This window comes from Fusarium tjaetaba (assembly GCF_013396195.1).
Source record: "Fusarium tjaetaba strain NRRL 66243 chromosome Unknown NRRL66243_c0000219, whole genome shotgun sequence".
NCBI classification, from domain to species: domain Eukaryota; kingdom Fungi; phylum Ascomycota; class Sordariomycetes; order Hypocreales; family Nectriaceae; genus Fusarium; species Fusarium tjaetaba.
The window spans coordinates 30812-50131 of record NW_023501415.1 but is presented as its reverse complement, the minus strand read 5'-3'; the positions used below and the strand labels follow the sequence as shown (position 1 = coordinate 50131).

At 50.7% G+C, this 19320-nt stretch overlaps 8 protein-coding genes across 8 annotated transcripts; 4 read left to right on the top strand and 4 right to left on the bottom strand.

The window, feature by feature from the left end:
• Positions 1-732: 732 nt before the first annotated feature.
• On the top strand, positions 733-2785 carry FTJAE_9639 (acetyltransferase (nodulation nodL); the record flags this gene model as incomplete). Its single annotated transcript, XM_037356580.1, has 3 exons — positions 733-1435; positions 1486-2663; positions 2720-2785. The coding sequence occupies 3 exons, from the start codon at positions 733-735 to the stop codon at positions 2783-2785; spliced, it is 1947 nt and encodes a 648-aa protein (XP_037203279.1).
• A 1162-nt stretch (positions 2786-3947) lies between these two features.
• Positions 3948-5657, bottom strand: FTJAE_9638 (uncharacterized protein; the record flags this gene model as incomplete). Its single annotated transcript, XM_037356579.1, has 1 exon — positions 3948-5657. The coding sequence occupies one exon, from the start codon at positions 5655-5657 to the stop codon at positions 3948-3950; it is 1710 nt and encodes a 569-aa protein (XP_037203278.1).
• Positions 5658-6387: 730 nt separating this feature from the next.
• Positions 6388-8805, bottom strand: FTJAE_9637 (uncharacterized protein; the record flags this gene model as incomplete). The annotated part of the gene is made up of 1 exon (XM_037356578.1): positions 6388-8805. One exon carries the CDS (start codon positions 8803-8805, stop codon positions 6388-6390), a length of 2418 nt encoding a protein of 805 aa, XP_037203277.1.
• Positions 8806-9273: 468 nt separating this feature from the next.
• Positions 9274-9900, top strand: FTJAE_9636 (cwf18 pre-mrna splicing factor; the record flags this gene model as incomplete). Its single annotated transcript, XM_037356577.1, has 1 exon — positions 9274-9900. The coding sequence occupies one exon, from the start codon at positions 9274-9276 to the stop codon at positions 9898-9900; it is 627 nt and encodes a 208-aa protein (XP_037203276.1).
• A 124-nt stretch (positions 9901-10024) lies between these two features.
• On the bottom strand, positions 10025-10945 carry FTJAE_9635 (uncharacterized protein; the record flags this gene model as incomplete). Its single annotated transcript, XM_037356576.1, has 2 exons — positions 10025-10742; positions 10791-10945. 2 exons carry the CDS (start codon positions 10943-10945, stop codon positions 10025-10027), a joined length of 873 nt encoding a protein of 290 aa, XP_037203275.1.
• Positions 10946-12239: 1294 nt separating this feature from the next.
• On the top strand, positions 12240-14898 carry FTJAE_9634 (R3H domain protein; the record flags this gene model as incomplete). Its single annotated transcript, XM_037356575.1, has 6 exons — positions 12240-12290; positions 12391-13226; positions 13405-13611; positions 13664-13743; positions 13795-14132; positions 14188-14898. The coding sequence occupies 6 exons, from the start codon at positions 12240-12242 to the stop codon at positions 14896-14898; spliced, it is 2223 nt and encodes a 740-aa protein (XP_037203274.1).
• A 452-nt stretch (positions 14899-15350) lies between these two features.
• Positions 15351-16540, bottom strand: FTJAE_9633 (eukaryotic translation initiation factor 3 subunit F; the record flags this gene model as incomplete). The annotated part of the gene is made up of 2 exons (XM_037356574.1): positions 15351-16316; positions 16430-16540. The coding sequence occupies 2 exons, from the start codon at positions 16538-16540 to the stop codon at positions 15351-15353; spliced, it is 1077 nt and encodes a 358-aa protein (XP_037203273.1).
• Positions 16541-16921: 381 nt separating this feature from the next.
• Positions 16922-19185, top strand: FTJAE_9632 (u3 small nucleolar RNA-associated 25; the record flags this gene model as incomplete). Its single annotated transcript, XM_037356573.1, has 3 exons — positions 16922-17061; positions 17113-17832; positions 17883-19185. 3 exons carry the CDS (start codon positions 16922-16924, stop codon positions 19183-19185), a joined length of 2163 nt encoding a protein of 720 aa, XP_037203272.1.
• Positions 19186-19320: the final 135 nt, after the last annotated feature.

Here is a 19320-nt window from a genome sequence, read left to right as displayed (position 1 = left end):
AACCTCAACCACCCGACTTTTCGCTACGGATACTCTTGGAGCAACTACGCTTTCAACCTTACCTATCTTTTATCTGCGAGCGCGCATGTGGAAAAGGCTTTCAGGCCACTAACCTAAACTCCGTTGATTCACGCTCTTTTGCTTTGGTTATAGCTGCCAAGTTCGATCTCGGTCTCAAGCCCAAATTAGAAAGAGAAATCAGTCTGGCTACTGTCTCATTTCGCCTTCTCTCTACGACCACTGGATCAAATCACCTTACCCAGATTCACCTTCTTTAACTCCCAATCTCATCGTCATCCAATCCCAGTCGCAAATTACCTTACTTTTCGCCAAGCACGGCCTCAATTTTGGATCCTAGAATCGTAACCGCAAGGACTGACTGACTGTTGATCGATTTACTTGTGTTGGTGGATATTCGTCTGAGCCTGCTGCTTTCTCCAAGGCCACTGCGCCACCCAGTTTGCTTCAGCTGTCCCGATCTCAGCGACATCATCCTCATTAATCAACAGGCACTTCTGCCAGTTACATATCGTTCAGCGAGTTCGGTCCCCAGCCTCGCGGCTTTCACGGCCACCTGCGGAACGTCCGGAGTGACTTCAATTGCGCCTCGCCTCCACGTTCTGGGAAACCGCTCTGAGTTTGCAGGCTTCTGGGCTTGGCTGTGTGGCCTCTTGGCGTCCCTACGACTTACTTGTTCCCTTGTGCTGTGCACCATCGGAGAGTCGGTCTATAATGTCAACTTTTACCGCCCTTAATGGGGGCTCACCCAGAACTACCGATCCGCCTACTGTGACGATAGAGAAGCCAGCCATGGATGAGCGCGCACTTAGCACATCGACATCTCAGCCTCCACCTACACCGGAAGTTCCATCAAATCAAATTCCCAGCCAAAGTTCGGACCGACCACCGTTTCAATCACCCGGTTATCCTGATGTAGAAGGATCTCACAAGCGAAAACGATCTGACTCTGTTGAAATTCGTCGTGAGCATGCAGTGCATGCTCACACACCGGAATCCGCTCACCCTCATCACGAATCGCGAGAGCCTTATGGAACCCCCTCAAGAGATTATCGTCCTTATGGTGACGAGCACCGAGACAAAGAGTCTTGGTATTCTCATCAGGCACGCGATGAGCGAAGTTACGACTCACAGCAAAATTCGGCTACCACTCCTCATGGCCAAACAGAGGAGCAGATTGGCGATGCGCTTCGCAGGGCTACCGGTCAGATGGACCATAATGATTACTCAAATGCCAGCCCAGAAGGTGATGACCATTCCATGATATATGGTAGCCAATACGGATCCGAGCAGAGGCGTGACGGGGTCTTGCAGCACGATCCCAAAAAGAGAAAGAGGAACTTCAGCAACAGAACCAAGACAGGTTGCCTGACCTGTCGGAAGCGTAAGAAGAAGTGCGATGAGCAGAAGCCCGAGTGTAAGTCATTTATATATAAGTTATTTGATCCATGACTGACAAAAAGGTAGGTGGAAACTGCCTTCGCGGAAGTTTTGTGTGTGCAGGTTATCCACCTCAACGCGGGCCAGGATGGCAGAAGCCGGACAACAAGGCTCCTGCAGTTCCCCTTGAATCTAAGGATCCAACGTACATCCCCCCGGGAGCTTATGGGATGCCACAGCAAAGCCCTTACGGCAATCAACCTGTGAAGCGCGAATCCCTGCCACCTTATCGTGGCCAGGCTCTTCGCATAGACCCCCCACAAGGCCGCCCTTTGGTGACCGACGACGACCGGCCAACGGCATCAACATTGCCCAGCGCGTCTGTGGCCAGTCCTGAAAACAAACTCTCTGCTCTTCCTTATACTCCTGCAAACGTTTTCCCAACTCCAGTCAGCGCAAATCCTCAACCACCGCCATCCTTTGGAGAAAGGATGGCAAAGGAATACCAGCGTGTGCCTCCGCTGCATGATCTCAGCAGAACGGAACCCGAGTCTGCCCATTTAGGGAACCAGCTTCCACAGATCAATATACTTCACCCGACAAGAACCAACAGTCCTGCTCCTCCCCCGCCGGCACCGACTTCAAATGCCCAAGTCGCTGCTCAGCTGGCTTTATCGCACTCGCAGTTCCCTCAGAGGCGAACTCAAAAGGAGGAGATGTTGTCTGGGCGACATTACTATCCTTTCGACAAGGAGCTTTGCTTGGAGCGTGAACGTTGCTCTGCGGCTTGCTGGAGGTTCAACAACCTCACTCCTCCTACTAACGGCGTATCTCCCGAAGAGCGCGCTCGCCTGTTCCTAGAAATTCTGCAGCCTCGTGATCCTGTTCGAGTTTCTCCCACAGAAGCTTCCCCAGTCACCAATGTTGGCCGTGTAGGCAGGCATGTTGCTGTTGAGACACCCTTCATTTGCGATTACGGGTACAACATCACTATTGGCCACCACGTTGTCATTGGACGCAACTGCACGATCAATGATGTATGCGAGGTCAAGATTGGCGACAACTGTGTTATTGGACCAAATGTCAGCATTTTCACGGCAGGGCTCCCCATTGATCCCAAGAAACGCCAGGGAGGTCAAGGACCTCAGATGGGCAAACCTATCACCATCGAACAGGATTGCTGGATTGGCGGAGGTGCCATTATTCTTCCAGGGAGGACCATCGGCAAGGGCAGCACTGTTGGTGCCGGATCAATTGTCACCAAGGTAAGCCTACAAAGAAAGGTCGATAATAAAAAAAGACAGCAGCTAACTTATAGCAGGATGTTCCTCCTTTCACCATTGTAGCTGGAAACCCCGCGAGGGTCCTACGTGGCATCGCTTCTTAATGCTTATATTTGGCGTTGCCTGTTTTTCTTTCCTTTTCACCTTCAGACACGATACCCAGTGTAATCGCATGTGTAAAGTTGGCACTGTTGATGGGCCCCGCCGTAAGGTTACAAAACTGTCAACGTTATACAGGTGGAGCGAAGCGTTACAAAAGCCTCAGCATTGTGTTTATTACGGATTTTTCTTTTCTCTCTCTGTCTTTTTTGACTACATTGGAAGGATTTGCTATTGGAGTGGGAGCCGAGTGTGGCGGGAAAAGCAAATATTGAATGGGGGCGCCATGAGTTTTAATATGCGGAAATACGGGCCGCTATGGGGAGGTAGAAAACCTCATGTGACGAGACGGAGCGTCGGACGCGTTGATGAATCGGGATGGTTGTGTTTGTATTTTTCTTTTTCTGGTTCGTGTTGCATGTGCTACGACTTATGAGAGATAAACAAGCCGGGTCGAGACCTGCAGGAAGATATCCGTCCATGTTATTGAATGTAAGCATTTTACAATTTCAAATGCCTCTTGAGGCTTATTCGATGCACCTTATGCTCCCAATCGGTGCACTCACTAGGTGACCAGCGTGGGCTATCATGATGTAGCAATAGATCCTTCGTTCAACGATGGCTGCAAGATGCGACCTGTTCCTGGGCCCATACGCGATGACAACAATTTCGCGTCCTGACCCAGCTCTTGTTCTTGGCCGGTTGCCATAGGAATTGATCGGTGTTTGTGTCTGCATGCGACCGTGTATGCAGCCTCAGGATTGACCGATGGAAAACTTGTTGTTGTTGTTAGTGAGCACTGGGGAGTCAAAGGGCGCACGTAGGGTTGAACCGGAACTAACCCATTCGAAGCCATCAGTAGGGCCGAAGAAACTGTTCAATGGGAAGAATTCTTCACAACTGGTCGGGTAATTGAAATCTGCCATTGTAAAGTCTGGGATATCACTGCCTGAAGTCGACTCGCTGTGGGAGTTTGTCATGTTCATCATACCTATCGTCTTCACTTTGGATGTTGTACTTGGTGTCGTGATGCGATTTAAAATCGCTCTGATGACCTTTGCGCCGTGTCGTGCGTCTTTGGAGTGGCTCGCTCGAGTTTCCCATGTCTTGCAGGTGTTTTCCAGTATCTGCGTGCGTTGTCTTCGGTCTTGTGGTCTACGGCTTGAATTAGTAGCCATGCTCGGAGATGGTAGGTGGAGGGAGGATATACGTTATGTCGGCGGACTCGTGAAGGTCTAAACATAAAATCATAGACGCGACAAGAAAATCATGCAGAGTCAGGCTCGATAGCAAGAAGCGGTCTTCATGCATGCGGCCTCCTTCTCGAATCTCATGCTCAAACTCGAGATGAATCTCGATAATCCGAAGAGCGGCAGTTCGACAGAGTTCACGAGATGCTCTATAAATTTCCTGGTTCTTCTCGGCCGCAAGGTAAGGCCGGTGGAGGACACAAATTGTCTTGAGATATGACACTTCTATGATTAACCGGTGCATGATGGTATGGGCCGGGATATCAAATGGAGTGGCGGCGATTGGGCGAACGCGCAAACATTCAGGGACACTGTTGTGGTATACTTCCAACTCAGCTTGGAGCGCCATGGTTTCTTCATAAGGCGGGGACTCGACTCGAAGAACATGCCGGAGAACGCGGCGTAGCAAACGGCAGAGATGAGATTTTGTCTGCCATGCCAACATGGGAGTGGGATATGTTGGGGGGCGAGACTCAGGCACTTCAGAATCCTCGTCAAAGTCATCATCTGATAAATTTCGAGGATGCCCAGCGTCGCAGACTTCTTGATATACCATTGGAGGCATACCGAGCTGAAAGGAGAAAAGCAGATCTGAAGTCTGTACAGTAAACCACGTCCGCCTTCTCATCTCAGCCTCAAATGGCTTGATATTCGGGGACACTCTCGCCGCATCGAGGTGGTAGCCTCTTCGCTGAGCAAGCCGAACGGCGAGTGAATAGAGGGACCAGATGGTAGCCTCCGAGTCCTTTCTCTTGGCGTTGACCGCATGGGCATACAGCGTGAGTGCCTCGACAGAATACGGTCTAGCTTTGAGATACTCCCCCGTAACCAGACATTGAGCAGAACGCTGTATGTAGAAATCTGGCCCTTGAAGCAGCGCGAGATGGGGCTGCTGGATTTTGCACACCATTGTACCGAGACTGAGAACAGAGAACATTATACTCAGCCATAAGAAGTTGGAATTGTGAGGGCAAGTCCAGAAAAGTTCATAACGCCGCCAAAAATGACGCTCGTGAATGAAGGGTACAGCGAGGAACTTGGCCTGGAAGTACGATTTCACGAGAGCATTGGCCTCTTGACGAGATGGGACGCTGTCGATGATCTCGCTCATAGCGATTGGAGAGATTCCCCCCATTGCAATGTCTGGCGCAGTGGATAGAGTCTCAGGCTCGCCGTGATGATCGGGGTCATCTTGTGTACTGAGAACACTCTGAATATCATGTATGCTCTTGAACACGGCCTCCCAAGATGTTTCCCCGTGGTATGCAGCATCAGACCCCTCTTCAACTACCTGCGGAGAGGGCCAGTTCGTATGCTCCGCTATTGCAATGTCGGGATGGGCGTTTGAAGCTTCTGAAGCCTTGGCTAGACGCATCACGATTTCCTCAAGTTGGGCCATTTTGAGTTGCATCTCTTGCTTGTCTGCGAATCCATTTGCATCTCCATATACGCACAGTCTTGGATCGCCACGCTTGTGGCAGGCACCGCAAGTTGGCTTCCCACGGTCACATTTCGACTTGCGTTTCTGACACGCCATGCATGAGACAGGCTTTCGATTGCGCGTGACTTTGTGGTGGTCTGTTGCCCGGAAAACCCCGGTGAGATGTTTCATGTTGGATTCAGGCATGTTTGAAGATATCTTTCGACAAGATAGAATAGTTCCAATGGTGAGTTTAGCAAAGAGTCCAGATAGTGATGTGAGGGAGTTTGATTGATAAGTTGAAGTTGACATGGGCTGAGAGAAATACAGCGGCTTCCACAACAACGCTTGAGTGAGGCTCCCCGAACAGGGCTGTCTTGTAGTGCTTCTCGTCTTGTCTTGTCCTGTCGTAATAGAACTTAGATTGACTCGAGATTAGATTGGATGCTTGAATCGAGCGGGGATAGCCTCCACTACAACAACGATTTCAATCCGTTGCACCACACCAAGCCTAGACCTAACCGTAGGTATAGAGTAAGGGCCACGGTAGGTACAGATGATAACTATATGAGATAAAATAGAGTGAGTAGCCTAAGAAAATAAGACATCGAGTTGCGCTTGGTAAGTAAATACTTGAGCTACCAGACTGATCAGGTTGTAACCTAACAAGCATGATCAAAGTAGATAGTAATGGATCTAAAAGTCTATTCTATTATACAAATACGATTTTCCTATTTCAAGAAATTCAACCATAAATATGCGACTTCCAAAAAACCAATGCCTATTCTCCAATTAAACACAAAACCCTCCCTTGTTCACTCGTACAACTAAACGTCCCGAAATAGTATGTCAAGGTCACATAATATGCCAATAGTAATACATGTTGTAATCGTGAATCCGCACCATCTCAACCTCGCTATGCTATCGTGTTATCAAATCATTGAGAGTGGTTTTGCTCCAGCCTCTTCTTGTTCTCGTCAATAATCTTTTCCATCGTTTCAAGTGCCCGAGTCTGATCCTTCAGTCTCGAAAACGCCTTGAAGGTATATGCGTCAGGCTTGTACCCAGCCGCCTCAAGGTCCTGTAGTGTGCCCACCGTCTGTGCCAGATTCTGCATTGACCCATAGCCCTTCACGAGGGTATTCCAAGTCACGTCGTTGGGCTCCAGATTGTGCTCCCGCATGACCTGGAGCATTTGCTCCCCTAGCATTTTCTCTTTTCGCATCAAAAGACCATGCAAGAGGATAGTGAATGTGAACAGGCTTGGCGCTGGGTGAGCCTGTATGCCATCAGGAGGCGAGGTTTCTTCAATACCCTCTTCCTTGGTCTTGGAAGTCAACGTGCCGCGAAGCATGTCACCGAAAACCTGTAGCGCGGGGCGTAGTAGAGACCTTTGCCCGAGCATGACCTGGATCAATGTGTCATGGACCACGCTCCCTTGATCTTCCACAAGCTCTCGACCCCAATTCTTTTCAGCCCCATGCTCCTCTAGACGGGATTTGAAGAAGCTGTAAAACGACAGCAAATCGTAAGGTCGGTAGAGGGTCTTGATATATGCACGTAGCATGATAGCCAGAGTCTGTGCGTTGGGCTTCTGTCGAGGGGCCTTGCGCTCGAAAAACTCATTCACAACAGGCACAATGGTCGTCCTAAACCCCCACTCTCTTCTTGGGCCAGACCTGAATTTTTCAATACCGTCCACATCTTCGTGGCTGAGAATCAGGGGCAGAGTGTCGGGCAGCAGCCATTGCAGAGGCTCCAGGTCGAATTTCTTGGCATAGATGCGAAGCATGGACCCAAAGATGGGAACGGTCCATGGTGAAGGATACTGCCTCTCACGGCTCTCCATCTCTGCAAAGTGAAAGATAGAATGCAGTGTGTTGTTTAGCACATCAACATATGGTGCTTTAGCCGCTCGAGCGACGTCGAGTGCAAGCTGTACGTTGGATGCTTTAAGGCTAGCCTTTGCGCCTCTGAAAACAGTGGTATAGCACCGTCGATCCAGCTCAACACCGTTCTCTGCGAGCAGCAACGGAAGCCGAACTGCTTCTGCAATGTCCCCCTGTAAACAGAGGGATTCAACCAGAGACGTGAAGTTGATCAAGTTAGGGGAGAAGCCGCGCTCGAGAAAATACTCAAGAGCCCGCTGAGGCGTAAAACTTTCATCAGCTGTGGACCATCCATTTTTCGCTTGCCTAGAAAGTAGCAAAGTCGTGACAACGCTCGCGAACCCAGCCGAGTTCAGATCGTGGCCCTTATCTGCGATCTCGCGAAGAAGCTCAAATGCCTTGGATTTGTATGCACTGCTACTCGCAAGGTTTCTGGCAAAGTGCAAAAGTGTATTTCGATGTAGCTTGATGCCCGACTTTTGCAAAATCTGGAGCATCTCAACTGCCTGCTCAAGGGGCAGATTCTTTCCGAGGCGACCCAGGGTAGACTGACGGATTGGAACGTGGCCAGGGGGCAGATCCTCAATGAGCTTTGCGAAAAGCTCGAGTACCTCGTCAGCCTTCGTAATACGATCTCGCATATTCTTGATGTTGTTCAATCTGAGATTCGAGATGCAGAAATGGGCAACGTCGAGGATTGCATAACCATGGGGTAGAGGATCCAACGTTGACTCAAGGACTTGGACGGCCTTTCCCGGACATGAATGCAGAGTCGATAGCATTGCAGTGGGCCATATCTTCTTCCGAGATTCCATGTCCAATTCGTGCCAGGCCTTTCTCATCTCTGACGTACTCTCCAGTCCGTACAAGAATTTCCCGTGGTCGAGCCATGTCCAAGATCTGGGCTTTGCAGGAGCCTCAAGCAGTTCGATTCTTCGCTTCCAGATGTTGAACTGCCGTCTTACGGCAACCAACTCATCTCCAGAGTATTGGTGACGCAAATAACCCCATTGTTTATATATTTCCTGCGTCCTCTTCCTCTTCCTCTCTAGGGCCTTGCGTTGCTCTTCGGCGATCTTTCGAGTGAATTCCGGGATTTCCCGATGCCTTAGTTGATGGGAGTGTTCGCTGCGCGAGCGTCTCTTCCTTAGTGAGAGTCTATGTCTATGATTAGACGCCCTGCCCCTTTCTTGAATCTGTTTGCGATCTTGTAGTGAGGGGGGAGTGTATGTCTGCGTCTTGGGAGGGTTCGAGGTGGCATTACGAGGACGCAGTTGTGATAATATTTGAGAACCGACTTCCGGGACGGATATGTGCGTATCGAGATGGTAGGAGCGGATCAATCTTGGACAACTTCTCGTAGTGTTGTATCGTAAAGCGAGAAAAACAGCTCTTCGAGTCCATGCTTGGGGCGTTATAGGAAGCTCAAGCCTTGCACAGGCGCGGAGTATAAGGGCCGTTGGCATATCCTCCGAGTCGGCATCAACTTGAGGCCAATCGTCTGCATAGTGATCACTAGACGAGTAGCTAATTCGCCGTAGTCGCTGGTAAGAGCTGAATTTCGAGGTCGCTGATTGCTCTTGATTGCGAAATTTTTCAGATTTATGCCGAAGTCGCTCAATGCGCCTCTATAATTTTAGCTCTCTTCTGCGCTTAACGCAGGGATCCAATGGGTGTTTGTTAGTGGAGGGGCTTATTTAGTGGCAACCCCTGCAGAACTCTTTCCAGTGAGTGGCCCGGGCGCTTGATTTGAGTCGCAGCGGCTCTGCGGGTGTAAAGCCATGGATAGACGCGCTTGAGAAATGTCCATCTTGAATTCCCACCTGTTTCGCATCCGCCAACCTCAAATCTCTGTAACATAAATTATACTCCAGCTTCACTCCGTTTTCACACTCTCTCGGCGCCCGTATACGGTTCCACGGCAATCTGACGCCATGTCTTCATCACATGCCAGCCTCAGCGCTGCCTCAGACGACCGAAAAGCCAGGCTCGCGAAGCTGAAGAACCTCAAGCGCAAGCAACCTGGAGATGAAATTGTTGCACCAGAATCAGAGAGAGCCCAATCCCCTCCAGTAGAGCCAGATGTCTCACGACTCCACGTCTCTGGCCGCAACTACGACCCTGAAACCAGAGGCCCCAAGCTTGGCTTTGAACAGGATCCAACCCTCAACCTCGACAAGCCAACACTCGAAGAGCAAGCTGCCAAAGTGGAAGCAGCGGTCAAGCAAAAGGCGGCAGAAGAAGCCCAAGACGATCAAGGTGTCGATTTATTCAAGCTACAGCCGAAGAAGCCGAACTGGGACTTGAAAAGGGAACTTGATAGGAAGATGGAAGTTCTCAACGTCCGAACCGACAACGCCATTGCGCGCTTAGTTCGCGATCGTATCACGGGTGCACAAAAGGCTGCCACGAAAAGAGACGCGGTCGTGGACGCTCAAGGCACTGGAGAAGCAACCGGCATGGATGGTGTGGCATTGGTAGAAGGCTTGAGGGTCAGGGAGAAGGAGGAGGAGGAGGAAGAGCGTCGCGAACGGGAAGAAGATGCTGCACTGGGGGTATGAAAAAGCAGCATCTAGCCTTTAGACGTCGAGGTTCTGCCTCGCCGCCCTTTTTATTACATCTTAGGGGTCTGGCGCATTGTGCGATGACGGTTACACTATATTTACATTTATACCCAACAATTCATTATCTTCCACCCTTCATAGCTTGCGTCATAGCTAACCGTTGACTGAAAGGACTCAAGCTTCGTTCTCGTGCTTGATTCCCAGGACCCGAACCTCCGTGCCCATGTCTTCTGTCATCAAACCTTCCACGAGGTGGCAGTCTCTCACGGTCATGCCTAGTCCTGGATCGATCCGGCCTCTCATCAAGTCTGCCTCTCGATTGGGGCGACCTTGGGCTCCCAGAACGTCGACGACGAAGGCTATGAGGGCTCCGAGACTCCAATGGATTCTCCTTAGGATGCCTCGCTGGCGCGCTCCTCTTGACAGAAGGTAAAGGGTCCCGGGACCTGTACTGGTCACGACGGTCAAAATCTTCAGGAGATGGGCTGCGACCAGAATCGGAACACCTGTGTCGAGCTTCCGCACGAGGGCTTCGGCTACGTTTCAGGCTGTGACTGCGGCTGCGGCTGCGACTGCGGCTATCAACTCGCCTGCCACGCTGTGAGTCCTCTGAATAGGGGCTTCGATTTCGTGGCGGCTGTGCAGGAGGTCTGGCCCTATCTTTACCAGGTGATCGTGATCGCGAAGCGCCAGTGGATATGGTAGAAACTGAATGAGAAGACACTGATCCACGACGTTTTGCGTTTGGCTCAATCAGCTCATCGTCTCTCTGTTCTTGCTCGCGCTCGCGGGCGCGTTCAGCTTCTAATTTAGCCAGCTCTTCATCCGCCACACCTTTCCTGTAGGGCTGTTAGTAAGTAAACAGACCTTTGCTACCTTTAACTAACTTTTGCTCGAGAGGGTTCAATGTCTCATTTGTGAGCTTAGGCACCAATTTGGGATTTCGGAACTGCTGAGATCGCGAAGGACGTGACACGTATGGACGCTCTTGAGCAGTGGCTTTACACTCATATGAGTAGTGGCGTTCTGGGATGGTCAGCATGATTGCAGAATCACATCGAGGTCAAAACATATCTCTCTTCAAGCATTTCTGGCACTGGACGCTAGAAGGTGTCGACCGGGATGGGCCACCGCGGCCTCTGTAGGTGAACATCTGGAAATCGGAATGGTCTCTGTGTAGCGAAGAACCTCTCAAACTATCGTGTACAAATGTGTCAAAAATATGGCGCCTCTGTAGGTATTACGAACGGCAAAAGAACTGATGTAATTATTGAGTCGTGATTGCTTGGAAGGCCTCCTGGTGATATCTCTGAGTCACGTGACGCATATTCTCACACTGAGGAGCCCGTCTTGAGTAGACTCCATTCCTAGGCACCTAGCAGGAAGAATAGGTCAGGTAACGTTTCAAAATTCCCAGGCACTCTAAAGGTAGATAAATACCTTCTTAATAATTATCGCGTGCTTCCTTATTGCATTGAGTGCCGTCCACAGATTCCCGCCCAGAATTTCTGTAACAGCCTCCACTATAAAAAGCGACACTGACCTGTGACTGGTCCGCCCCCTTTCATGTCAGGCGGGACATACTGGTACCATCTTTAGTGATTCTTCAAGCGTCTCCCAGCGTACCCTCTCGCTGTGCCCTGCCGTGCCGCTCGCTCCACAGCGATGGAAGTGGCAGCCCAGGGCAGGCGGCCAGACTGACAATTGAGACGCCGTCCTTGTGACAACCTCCTCCCACGGGTCCCCCTCCAAAACTTCAACTAACCAACTACATCCAATCCAGCACACCAGCATCACATCACATCGCATTGCTCGTCTTTGCTGCCTTGTGCGCCTCGGGCCGCCTTTCTCAAGAATTAGCTGTCGTCAATTTTCAGTCGTCTTTCGCTTTTCCGCCCTTTCGCCTTGTTCGGAACCTGGGCGTTGCAAGGATATTGCTTAACTTTCCTCTTGACCTCCATCCCCCGATTTCTGGTCCTGTCTCATTGCAAAAAAAGAGGGCCGCACTACAGCATCACAGGTTGGGCAGCCAAAAAGGCGTACGACAACCATCATCTCTTCCTCCGAACAGAATCAGTTGGGGAACAATGCATCTTACTTTACGACGATGAGCACCAAGACTCTGTTTTCTTTCTGCCGGTCCGCTTCCATTAAATTCGCATCCTGATTTTCCTGATACTGTCCTTTCTGTTTCTGTCATCACCGCTGCAGTCTCAGCCGCAGCCTCATCTCGTACCTGGTCAACCATTGCTCCCAGTCTTCTGTCTCATATTCTTATCGACATTTCTACCGCCTGCACTACTGGATCGGCCTTGTAACATTGACCACAGCCCATCATGGCTACTACTCAAATGTCTCCTGATCTTCCCAAACCCTCGTTTGCCAAGGTAAATACCACACCGTGCTTGGCTCCTCTATAAGTGGTCCTTATCTGTCAAAGGAGCCATTCTTTTTCCTTACCCGGTACTAATTCATGCTGCTTGACAGGTCGCTGCCTCCGTCTCTAAGGACTCCGCACCTCCAGCGATTCGACGGATAGCCACACCATCTAAAGAAGGAACCATGAGCTCGACGACAATACCATCCACATCCACCGCGCCCGTAATCGCAAACGGCCGATCTGGCAAGGCTCCAGTCGCAAGGTTGCCCTCGCCGCAACGGGAATCAAGTCTCAACCTGACCGATCACGGAAGCGGTGAAGACAACCTCGAGAGATCTTTGAAGGACTTGAGCCTAAGGGACAAAGCCCCTAACCTTGTCGTGAACGGTAGTGGACCTTTGGCTCCCGAGAGGCCTGCAGTCGTCGTTGGTAGAGACAGCGGATCCGACGATTCTCAACGAGCTGATTCGAGTTCCGAACTCGGAACTAAGCCTCCCAGTCTGGATGGAAAGAGTATCACTTCAGGCACAACATTTGCACTCGATGAAAAGGAATCGCTAAGACCTGACGATAGCGCCAGTGTCAAGGCCGCTGCAGAAGATGACGATGCTTTCTCTGTACGAGGTTCATTAGTTGCGGGATCTCGCATGGGCTCAGAGGTAGCCCCACGAGCTCGAATGCTTCACCTGGGCGATATTCCGGAGCGAAGGCTACCACAACCAGTTCCAGGCACTACAGCTCAAGGAGTCCTGACTCCCCAGAGCTCATCATCTGAACAACCCCCCGGTGTACCCATGGGTACTCCTGGCTCCTCAGATGCCCTTGGTGTCATCTATCGGCAGGCGCCGGATGATAAACTTCTAGAAGCCATGGCATCGCCCAAGGACAGACTCTTTCTATTGCGGCTGGAGAAACAGGTCATTGATTTTGTGCAGGATTCCAAGTATGTATATGATCACAAATTCATTCATTTTTTACTAATCATCTTTTTTTCTTAGAGAGCCCTACATGGACCTTCCACCGTCCAACTCGTTCTGCAGAATGCTAACACATAAGCTGGCGGATTACTACCATATGACACATTCATTTGAGCCTCACGTGGGGTCTGTACGAATATTCAGGACACCATTTTGTCGAGTTCCCACCTCATTGGCACTTATCAACCCCAGCCCTACTGTGCCAAATAGCAGCACTCCACCTCCTGTTGTTCTACCCAAGAAGATAATGCGACGCGGCCAAGATAGTGAAGGTGGCCCAAGTGCTAGCCCCTCTAAGCCAACTTCTGAGACCGGCAGTGATGCTAAGGATAAGCCCGCGGCGAACCAGAAGTACGTACAATTCCATGATGTGTTAACAGTTACTCGAGCTCACCAGCTTTAGACTTACTAGGGAAGAGCGAGAGGAGCAGTATAAATTAGCACGTGAGCGCATTTTTGGCAGCTCAGAAGACAGTGTCACGGGTAAGTAATGAAGCAATGTCAGTGAGGAACACTTTTTGACAGGAAAAATAGAAGAGGGCGACAACGGCGTTTCAAGAGCCAGTTCAGTGTCTGCCAAGGACAAGTCCAATATCGGAAAACGGGGTAAAACTGGTAAACAACGACGTGATGATTCGGACAGCTTCGATTCACGACATCAGTACACGCCCTATTGGGGGCCTCAGCAACAGACTTGGATATCCCAACCGCAGTACATGCCGCCCCCCAATACTCAATACGGCGCCCAAGCACCACCAGGGCCAGTATACCCAGGTCAAGTCGCACCTGTCTACACACATCAGGGTCCCGGATACCCTGCGATGCCAGCTATGCCACCAAATCAGGCATATCCTCAGTACTCAGCCCCTCCGGTAAGTTCCATATGAGAACAACATGAGCAGAATAGCGACTGATCTGTCCCACTAGTATGCTCCTCAAGCCGCCCAACAGCGCTATCCTTCTGGTGGAAGCCCTATGACTAACTACGGTGCACCTGTTCCTCCGGTTGGCCCGCAGCAACCTGCTTGGCAACCGGGCCTTGCTCCTCCTACTCAATACCAGGCGAGGGGAGGCACCCCAACCGGTCCTCAAGGGCATATGGGAATCCCTTATGCATACGGACAGCTCCCAGCAAATATCAACCCCCATGATCCCAAGAGCCAGCACCCAATTCCTGGCAGTTATAATCGCAACCACGCCTTCAACCCCAAGACACAATCGTTTGTGCCTGGTAGTGGGGGTGGCATGGCTCCTGTCCAGCCTCCACAGCCGCCATTCACCGCTCCCGGATCGCATCATGGCAGTCCTCAAGTTGGCTCACCTCATCTAGCCTATCCTGGCGGTTATCAACAGCCAATGTCTCAGCCTTATGGGGGCGGATATGGTATGGTAAGGCAGGGGTCTAGCAACTCGATGCCTGCGTATTCTTCTCCTCGCGTTGCTCATATCCAACACGCACCGCCGCCGCCGCCTGTGATGCCGCAGAACCCCCCACACATGGCTCCCCAGCCTCTGGCCCCTCATTATAGTATCCCCAATCGACCTAACATCCCACAAGTACCTAGCCAGCCCTTCTCGCATTTGCCGACATATGGCAACCCCGCCACTCTACCCCAGAAACCAGCTACTGGAATTTAAACATTGTCATTGTTAAAAAAAAGGGGGGGAGCATGATGTGGTGTTAACAAGTTGGGAGAACCACAAGGCGTACACGGTATATTAAGCATCTTGGCGTTATCGGTGGACAGGATGGACGACATGAATTTGTAGGCCAAGGGCCAATTTACTAGATGAGTTCAATACCACTTCGATATAATTCTTCTTGGCGTTGAAGATTAAACCAGGGCCTGGCGGAGAAGAAGATAGTTTTATATGACGATTGAATTCGATTCTATGGCCAGGAATGCCAGAATTTTCATGCCTACCACAACGCCATGATTTTATTGAAACAATTGACCCATGCTTCATCTCACATCCATCCATGCATGCCAGGGGGAGATATCCTAGACTTTCCTTGTCTTCGGGACATCGCCTTGCTCTAACCTGGACTCCGATATCTAGTTCCCATTTCTTCTTTTCACGAAATCTCTCTACTCAGCAGGCTCCCGAGGTTCCCTTGGCTCTCGGGGTTCACGCTGCTGGCCACCACCTCGGCCACCACCTCGGCCCCCTCGCTTGCCTCCCTGTCGGCCACCCTTGTCCTCCGATTTGCCCTCACCCTCCTTCTCATTGTTGGCTAGGTTGGCAACAGCCAACCGCTGTGACAGGTCGATCTGAGTGCGAATAGTGTTGGCCAGGTAGCTGACCATGAGAACGTCTTGAATGTGGTTGTTGAAATCATGCTCGATCTGAGAAGGATCGACCTTGGGGGCGAGAGACAGAGCGTTGAGAAGGTATTGGGCAACAGTGTTGTTGGGTTCCTCGTCCTCATCCAGAACTCCGTTAATCCACTCACTCGCTCTGTCGAGAAGGCTGATGGTCTGCTCAATTGATCGACCGAGACCCTCAATGTCAGAGACAAGAGGTGCTGTTCGAGACTCAGCGTCCTTTGCGCTGGCGATAGCCTCGAGAGCACTTCGGTCGGCATCGCCGTAGAGAATCTTGTGGGGGACCTGGATGAAAAGGCAACTGTCGGCAGCACGCTCAGCGTTCACGGCAACGGGGGCGCTGATATAGCATCGGGATTGTATGTCCTCGCCAGGCTCGGTAGAAATGGTCATGTGAATGGCGGGGTGGGGGAATGTGCCGGTGTCAGGGCTACCGAAGAAGTTCTGGATGAGGGCGCTGAAGCTGTTGAGCTCATGAGAGGTGGTGTACCAGCCGAGGAGGGACTCGCCCCTGTTAGCCTTGAGGGTCAAGGCGAGCATGTTCTTCTGGTATTCGACATCGACCTCGACTTGGTCCTCCTCCTCGGTATGGGGGATAGCGAAGCACGAGCGAACCTCGACTTCGGTGCCATCTTCAGATCGGGTGCCGACAAGGGCGCCAATAACTCTGGTAGATTGCGTATCTCGGATGTCTCGTCGAACGGCATGGTCGAGGATAGAGAGGACAGCCTGTTGAGCAGAGGGCAGATCATGTTAGACAAAGCATATTCCCTTTGAAGAATGTTCTGATCTCAGGATAGAACACAGATAGACAACCAGAGAGGGGGTCATCGCAATCGTACCTGAGGCTGGATGTTGACAGTGAGCGGGGCAAGGTTAGTCTGGATGCCCACGGTGTTGGGCGCCAGAGGCCTCGCCAGGTGAATGAAGCTCTCAGAAGCAGCAGCGGCCATATTGGGCAACTTTGAAGCTGAAGCTATTGGGAGAGGAGTGTAGATGTCTGCGGAGAAATGGGTGAGCCGGGCCGGGTCGTCTTTGGTCACTCTCGCGAACCTGTCCTATAACAAATTTCGCCGATTTTGAAGAATTGCAGGTTTGGCGGGACGCCGCTGGGGTTGTGCGCGCTAAGATATGCGATAAGACTGTTCGTGGCGTTTGCGCTGAGAACCCCACCAAGCCGTGGCTTGACAATGCAAGGCTGAAGGTAGCCTCATAGCTGTTTTTTACAAGTACCATTTTTTGTTTGACGTCGACAGGCTCTTCGGCGCAACTTAACCCAACTCTTGACAATTTATAACGTTCCAACAAATTGAAATCTGCTGGTAAACAGGATAATGCCGCCGCGCGGAAGAGGTGGCAACTTTAGAGGCCGTGGTGGTCGTGGCAGAGGAAGAGGTGGCCGAGGAGGTAAAGCGACAAGCCGATTTGGACCCAACCGAAGATTCGACGGAACTCGACTTGCCGACAATGATGAGTATGGGCATAGATATAACTGGTGACTGGGAAGTTCGCTGACGCATGGTAGATCCCAAAGTTCTGGGTCAGAGTCGGAATCTGCGCCTGAAGACACAGTCATGGAGGACATCGATTCAGAGGACGACGACGATGAACATACAACATCGTCAAAGCCATACATGGCCCTTCTTCAGAGTTTCAGTAACGATAGCAGTGCCCCAGATGCAAAACGACGAAAATTGAACCACAAAAATTCCACTCAATCTCAACCTGAACAAGATTCCTCTGGGGAAGAATCACACGCAGATGACCAAGATGAAGACACTGAAAAAGATATCGATCGTGCTGAGGACGAGGCAGAAGAAGAAGCCGAAGAGAAATTGGATGATAATGAAGATTCGGAAGACGAAGAAAACCCAACAGATCCCTTCGACGTGCATTTTGCGCACCCCAATGACGATGCTGTCTCACAGAGAGTCAAGTCCGTCCAAAATAACGATTGGGCAACGAAACGAGCATTACTACAAAACATGAGAGCAACTATTTTGTGCCCAGGGTCGGATACAGGGTCTGAAATACCAAAACCCATTGCTGGCTTGGAAGGCCTACAGCTCAAGCAGAAGCTTAGAGAGACTTCCACTCGCAAGATTGGAGACTTCGATGCCCTCCAGCGCAACCTGGGCCCTTTGGTCTTCAATTATAACGATGTACTGTTTTGCGATCGAACAGTACGGAACTCAGACTCATTGCGAGAATTGGCATGTCTACATGCTCTCAACCATGTCTTCAAGTGAGTCGATCAATTTGACATTTCATATAAGCCCTAGCCGCTAATCAAAGAAGAACTCGAGACCGTGTTATCAAGAATAACTATAAATTGGCCAAGGAGGGCCAAGATGCCGACCTAGAATTGCGAGATCAAGGCTTTACCCGTCCCAAGGTGCTCTTCCTCTTACCAACACGTAACTCAGCTCTTCGGATGGTGAACATGATCCGTGATATCTGTGAGCCAGATCAGCAAGAGAACCGCAAGCGATTTGACGATGGATATGTCGACAAAGAGGCCAAGTTTGGCGCCGATAGACCGGCTGACTTCAAGGATCTTTTTGAGGGAAGCGATGATGACATGTTCCGTCTGGGCATGAAGTTCACTCGCAAGACAATCAAATACTTTGCGCAGTTCTACAACTCAGACATACTCTTCGCCAGTCCGCTCGGCCTTCGTATGGCTATCGGCTCTGAGGAAGACAAGAAGCTTGACTTTGACTTCCTGAGCTCTATTGAGATGGTCATTGTCGATCAAGCGGATGCACTTCTCATGCAAAATTGGGAGCACGTCGAATTCATCTTTGAACACATGAACCTCCAGCCCAAGGATGCACACGGTTGCGATTTTAGCCGTGTTAGAAACTGGTATTTGGAAGACTGGGCAAAATATTTCAGACAGACTATCATCATGTCTGCCTTTAACACCCCCGAGCTGTCTGAGCTTCTTCGATTACACTGTCACAACTGGGCTGGAAAAGTCCGGCTGCAGCCCGAGTATCCGGGCATGTTGTCGCAACTTGGTATCAAGGCGAAGCAAACCTTCTCTAGGTTCCAGTCCAGTTCGGTCGATAAGGATCCTGATGCTCGATTTGAGTATTTCACCTCTGCCATTGTTCCCTCGCTTGCAAAGCGGGCAAAGGATGCGACTGGAACACTCATTTTTATCCCCTCCTATCTGGACTTTGTCCGAGTGAGGAATTACTTTGCGACGTCGAGCGCGGTCGAAAACGTCACCTTCGGTGCCATCTCCGAATATGCAGACGTACCAGAAGCCTCGCGGGCGCGGTCACATTTCCTCAACGGGCGCCATCGCGTTCTGCTCTACACTGAGCGAGCGCATCATTTCCGACGATATCAGTTCCGTGGTGTGCAGCGAGTCATATTCTACGGATTACCTGACAAGCCCATCTTCTACACTGAAATTGCGGGTGGGTATCTTAGCAAGAGTGAGCAGGATCTGAGACTTGAACCTGGTCAGGGAACTGTCAAGGTTGTGTTTTCAAAGTACGATGTGATGAAGTTGGAACGGATCGTGGGTTCCAAGAGAGTTGGTAAGATGATTCAGGATCGCGGCGATACCTTTGAATTCATTTAGATGCATCTTGTATCAGGGAGCATAATTGTATGGTTGAAAAGTTATTAGAGCTAGGACAGCGTATCAAGTGCGCCTTTTTGAAAGCACCATGGTTTGACAAAAAGACAAGCATGTCATGATGTAAATAATTTATAC